General features: G+C 48.6%; 1 protein-coding gene across 1 annotated transcript in view; it reads left to right on the forward strand.

Moving 5' to 3' along the window:
- BMP6 (bone morphogenetic protein 6) overlaps positions 1 to 4,922 on the forward strand; it is a 145,562-nt gene extending 140,640 nt beyond the window's left edge. The window contains exons 5-7 of the mRNA XM_032341059.1: positions 2,287 to 2,363; positions 3,132 to 3,242; positions 3,339 to 4,922. Coding sequence (XP_032196950.1) covers positions 2,287 to 2,363; positions 3,132 to 3,242; positions 3,339 to 3,488 — 338 coding nt within the window. The 3' untranslated portion in view covers positions 3,489 to 4,922. The remainder of the gene's footprint in view (positions 1 to 2,286; positions 2,364 to 3,131; positions 3,243 to 3,338) is intronic.
- The last annotated feature ends 1,089 nt before the right edge of the window (positions 4,923 to 6,011 follow it).

Here is a 6,011-nt window from a genome sequence, read left to right on the forward strand (position 1 = left end):
ATAAATAAATAAAATCTTAAAAAAAAAAAAAAAAAAGAATTCCTCCACATTTAACGTACTACATTTTCACCATGTGTGGCTGGATCGGAATTTATTTATTCTGCTTAGGATTCAGTGTGCCTTTCCAATATAAAGATGTTTGCTCTTCTTTTAGAAAATTCCCACACATCCCAATGTTCAGTTGTTACTCCCCCAATATTCTCTTCAGAAATTCATTGGCCTTTTCATTCTGTCTTCCATTATCTCTTTCTAGAGAGGGAGTCGTGCCCTTGAGCCTCTGCACTCTGAGTTTTAGTTGGGGATTTCTTCAAATTCGTTGTTCCGCTCTTTAATCCTCTCTTCATTTATATCTAATCTGATGTATAACCCATCCATCAATTTTTACCTTCAGTAGAACTTTATAAAGTTCCATTTCATTCCCTTTCATGTCCACCTGTTCTTTTATCATGTTTTTTTTTTTTTCCTCCATATGTCCTTGTTGTAGGGTTTCTGTTTCCTATTTTATCTCTTCCATTATTTTACGTATTCTTTTTCCTAATCCCACTCGGGAGACTACTCTTGCCTTTGGTCCCTGTGTTTTTTCTTATACTCTAACTTTTGGGATAGTTGCTTTGTGTGCTTGATGTTTTCTTGGGGGATTATTTTCAGCAGGAGGTTTTCGTCTTGCTTTGTGGGGTGGTGCTTCACGGGTGGTTTTTGTGTTAGTGTTTTACTGAGAGTCTTTGGTGCCCTCCATTGTGAAAATTTCCCTCCAGTGTGGCTTTGCAATCATGTCTTCTGGGTACTTGGAATGATAGCTTGGGTTGTTCTGCAAGCTGAAGGAGGCAAGAAGGGAGAATGAATACATTTGGGATGATCAAGCCACCTCAGAAAGGTAACCTGTCTCTCCTCCCGGGGCAGGTGACCAAGCCGAGTCAGTACTGTTTGTCTCTTGCCTCACTCACGAGATCTTCGTGTCCTATATTACTTCAGTGCCAAGAGGCCCAGGGGTACAAGTAACAGGAAACCTAGTGCCAATAGGCTTTAAACAATTAGGTAGTTTGTTGGCTGCTATGATTAAGAAGGGCAGAGGAGGCATGCATGTGACCTCAGGCTCTTGTATCTATCAAAGTCCATTGCAGATTAAGAACCTTTCTCTGGAAGCTTCCTTTTCATCTCTGAAACATCACTACCAGTTAATCCTTGGGAATCATGGTTCTGAACATGTCTCTCTCTGGCTCAAACCCTTTCTTCGCAGGCTTACATCATCATTTTAGTTGGTGTTCTAGGCCATTCATTTCCACAGCTTTACCTCCTCTGATTGGTTCTTCTTCACATATCCTTAAGTTCCTTCCACCAGAACCATTCACTTCTCCTCTGGCTTCCACCCTTAACTGACCCTTCCCTGGACTCCCAGTGGGACTTCTCCATAACACTTGCCCACAGCGCCCACACTGTTGTCTGAGTTAGTTGTGTCCATGTCCCACACCAGCCCTTCGTCTCTCCAATTTCTTGGGAGGATGCAAGCCTCACGTCACTTATTTTCCTATTTCCCATGGTGCTTAGTGGAGGACACCTCACGGAAGAGCTGCTCCAGCTGGCCTCAGTGAACGTGGGCCGTCCCGTCCTCTAGGCTGGGGCAGCTTAGCAGCACCTGCATCATATGTGCTAGAACAGTCTCTCATAGGACACCACTGGCCTAAGAGTCTGCTTTGGTGCAGGTCAGAGGGCTCAACCTTGGAAGTGAGCCTGGAGACCGATGCCAGAGAGAGAGCAACCCCTGCTGCCCTGTCTCCCTCTGTCTCTGACTCCCTCTTGGTTAGGCACCCTCTGTTACCCTTCCTTCGGGATGCTTTTCTGACCCAACTATCCTCACAACCCCCGCCCTGTGTGAATTATAGGGAATCCCGCCTGGTGTGGTTGTCCTGTACTGTGAATACAGTGTCTTCCAAGTAAGGGCCCAAGGGGTGTTGTAGGGCCTCTTGCTGTGCCCTCTCCACAGGCCCTGCATTCAGCAGGGGCTCACACTGCCCATCTATTGGTCAAGAGTCCTTTGAAGTTGATAATGACCTTGTGTGCCAGTCTGCCCAGCACTCACCCCAGAGTGAACAAGAGGGCATGAGTGAGAATCTGGGAGCCACAGGGAACCTGATGGAGCTGTTTGGGGCCCATGTTTGTGTTGCTCCGAGGTCTTGTTCACGGCTGTATTGGCCTCCTACAGTGCATGGCCCATGGCAAAGCTTCCCACATCCGTATTTAAATGAAAGAATGAATGAGTTAATGGGTGCATCTTATCTCCTCCGACAGATTACAACAGCAGTGAGTTGAAAACGGCCTGCAGGAAGCATGAGCTTTATGTGAGCTTCCAAGACCTGGGATGGCAGGTGAGTTCTCTGGACCACAAAGGGATTAAGGTCCTTTCCCATCTTTATGGCAGTGGCTGTCCTTGAAGAACTTGAGCTTTAGGACTGAGATGATTCCCACGTGAAGGAACTTGGGAGCTCTTCTGAATGCCTGGGCTTCTGGAGGAGGGCAGAGGAACGGTCAGCCTACTTGTGTAACCCCCACACCCCGACACCTTCTCAGGGAGCCAGGTTCCCAAGTTCCGTGTACCTCCGCATCAGTCCCACAGTTCCCAGTGCTCTGCCCCCATTCTTCCAAAATCCATGAGGCGCTTTGGCGTTTGTGTTTTGAGAAAGGGTTGGAAAAACTGATCTAACAGTTATCCAATGGCTATCAATGGACTCACCCGAATCATCTAGAAGAGCACAAATAGTTAGCCCATGCCTGAGAGCCGCCACGAGTTCATAAGAAGCGAATGCTAGGTGACAAGTAATAGGAAATCGAGTTTCTGTATGCAGGTGGCGCTATGATGACAGGGCATACTCGAGGCTCTTTTGGGTGTGCTTCCAGGCCTAGCTGGTGGGTAGCAGCCACAGGCTTTGTGGGCCCGGGAAGGGGGAGAGCGCTCTGGAGCCAGATGAACTAGGCTCACATGCTAGCTTTTGCCACTGGAATGTGCACTTGGCCTCCCTGGGTCTGTCTGTCCAACTGTCCTATGTGAGGAGTACCTTCTACCGGGTTCCTGAGAGCACGGGTGACCTAAGGAATGTAAGCTGATCACATGTGGTATCCTTTTGCTTTCACCTAAGGACTGGATCATCGCACCCAAGGGCTACGCCGCCAACTACTGTGACGGAGAATGCTCCTTCCCGCTCAACGCGCACATGAACGCGACGAACCACGCGATCGTGCAGACGCTGGTGAGTGCCCAGGGACCCCTCTCATGTTAGAGGCAGCAGCAAGCCGAGACCAGGCATGGCTTCTGATGGTGCCTTTCCCCTTCTGTCTCGCCACAGGTTCACCTTATGAATCCCGACTATGTCCCGAAACCATGCTGCGCGCCAACCAAGCTGAACGCCATCTCGGTTCTTTACTTTGACGACAACTCCAATGTCATCTTGAAAAAATACAGGAATATGGTTGTCAGAGCTTGTGGGTGCCACTGACTCCAATCCAGCGGCTGGGGACACAGAGACTGACTTGGGTTCCCAGGTGACAGCTGCCTTAAAAAAAGAAAAACATGCAGGAGCACGGCGAAGGGGGAGGCAAGGCTTTGAAGCTGCCCCAGGCTGGCCGGTGCCTTAGTGCCCAAGATTTTCAAGGGCCTTGTAGAGAATTGGCTCACGCAGTACATAACGTGGGTAGATGCTGGTCTGCAGGAAGCGGGGTTTGGATGTCTTAGTATGAAGTCTGGGAACTTTTTAGAAACATAATATGGAAGGGTTCCCCCCCCACCCAGCCAAAAAAAAAAGAAGAGCCCACCAGAATTAGTTTTAGCTTTAGATCAAGCTATTTGTGGTGTTAGTGAGTCAATAGGGAAAATCATCTTAAAGGAGTAAGAGTATCCTTGGCTGAAGTTATCGGCCCGTTCTGTAGCGTCAGAGGTAGGTCTGTATAGATAACTGGAATTGGGGGGGGCGCCCCTCTTCACAGCCGGCCTCCGCGGGGCAGTCTCACGCAGGGTCAGCAGCCCGGGCCATCCCCGGGGCTGTGTGAAGTGCCTTTTCTCTCTGCCCCAGCCCTCAGTGTTTGCACTGGAGTTCTGTCGATGGGAAAATACACTTACTTTGGTCAAACCAACCGTGTCCTTTCCACACCGCACCCCGCCCCCCATTGGCTGTTCTCCTTGCGAGCGCCCACAGTAGAGCGAGTAGGTGTTGGGGTGAGGCCGCAGGGGGCGGGTCAGCCGGGCGCTGCAGGAAACCAGTGCTGCGCCCCTTCTCTCGCGGGATAGCTCTTGGAAAAGCACATGAACTCCAGGAACGTCAGCTCTAATAATTCACCTATTTCAGTCAAGTGGTTCTTTACCTTTTCCTCGACAGCATGCAGGTGGCAGGGTTAGACCCCACAAAGGAAACAAAATGGGGAAGGACCCTCTCCCCCCATGCCCCGGGCCACCAAGGGAGGGTCTGGATGGGCATGCCGTTAGGAACCCGAATCCCAGTTTTCTCTTGTAGAAAGGAAGACTCAGATGAAATCGTAGAGTATTTTTAAAGTGTCTTTTTCACAATCATGTACTAGGAAGCCAATTTCATACTAAACTGATTAAATAATACATTTATGATCTAAAACTGTTTGCACTTACAGCTTTTTTGTAAATATAAAGTATAATTTATTGTCTATTTTATATCTGTTTTGCTGTAACATTTAAGGAAAGACCAGACTTTTTTTTTTTAAAAAAAGAGTTTATTTAGAAAGTATCATAGTGTAAACAAATTGTACCACTTGGATTTTCTTTTAATACAAGAGTCATGATGCAAAGCTGAAGCCACTCATGAGGATTGTGCTTCTCTAGAAAGTTGGGGTTTTTAAAAGAACATCTGTGAACCATACATAATTAATAAAGATTTCCTTTAAGGCAGAGGCTGGCCGAGATCCTGCTCTGTTGTCTTCTGCCGCAGACAGCAGAAGTGGTCTTGTTTCTCAGATTCCCACCACCAGTGACCGCGTGTCCACAGACCGCGCCCACCCTGAGCATGGGTAGTGGGGCGAAGAGTGTTGGAGACAGAGGGATTATGACGAGAAGTAACCTGATGGCAAGGAACATTCAGGTACATATCTTAAGGGAGCCTAGTCTGACGGGTGCTTATTTTCAAGTGTGACAGTAAAAGTGCTCAACAACCAGGACGGCATGGCTTACGAGCATACCGCGTGGACAGTACCACAGCCCGGGTCAGCCCTGACCCAGCTCTGCCTACCTCAGTCTTTGGCCTTGAGGCCACCTGAGTCCCACTCGTGACACACACAGAGCTGACCTCTTCCGAGGCAGACAGAGCACAGTAAGCCCCTACACTAACTTGGAAGCTGCTTCCAGCTGGTGGGTCTCCCTGGTCCAGAAACCCAGGCCTGGGAAGGCTCACCTCAGCCCTCTGGCCCCAGGGATACAACCACCAGAACTGTTGTAGGAGTTAACAGAATAGTCAGGACAAGCCTTGTAGAACTTTCCATGCCCACATTTTCTGCGGGAGATGTCAAATCTTTGTGATGCCCTACCTAAAGAAGTCTCGCAAGGGGTAACAGACAGAAGCATGGACACACACACACAAGATTATGGCACCAGCATTCTCTTACTCAGGCACGTGTCAGAAGTACCACTGCTTTCAGGATGGCTGACCTCTCGCGAGGAGAGGAGCACTGACAGAAACAGCAAGGCCAGGGGTGGATGTGGAGGTATCTTCCGGAGGTGTGGGGTTTCTTCTGTTTTTAGATCTGCTCCAAGCTACTGGCCAACCAACCCCATTATGAAGAAGTCAGTTTTGACCTTCAGATCAGAGGAGTATCACTACAGTCACCTTTCCAGGACTCATGGGCAGTCCCAAACAATGCTTTAGGTGATGCATTCACCAGAATCACTCACGAGCCAAAAACAGCTCAGCAATTTGATTTTCCTTAACTCTGTTTTAGTCTCAAAGGAAACCATTTAGATTCATCAAAAGAAGGGAAGAGGGGATGACTGATCGCCACGGAAA

Source organism: Mustela erminea, chromosome 4, assembly GCF_009829155.1.
Source record: "Mustela erminea isolate mMusErm1 chromosome 4, mMusErm1.Pri, whole genome shotgun sequence".
Classification (NCBI taxonomy): Eukaryota; Metazoa; Chordata; class Mammalia; order Carnivora; family Mustelidae; genus Mustela; species Mustela erminea.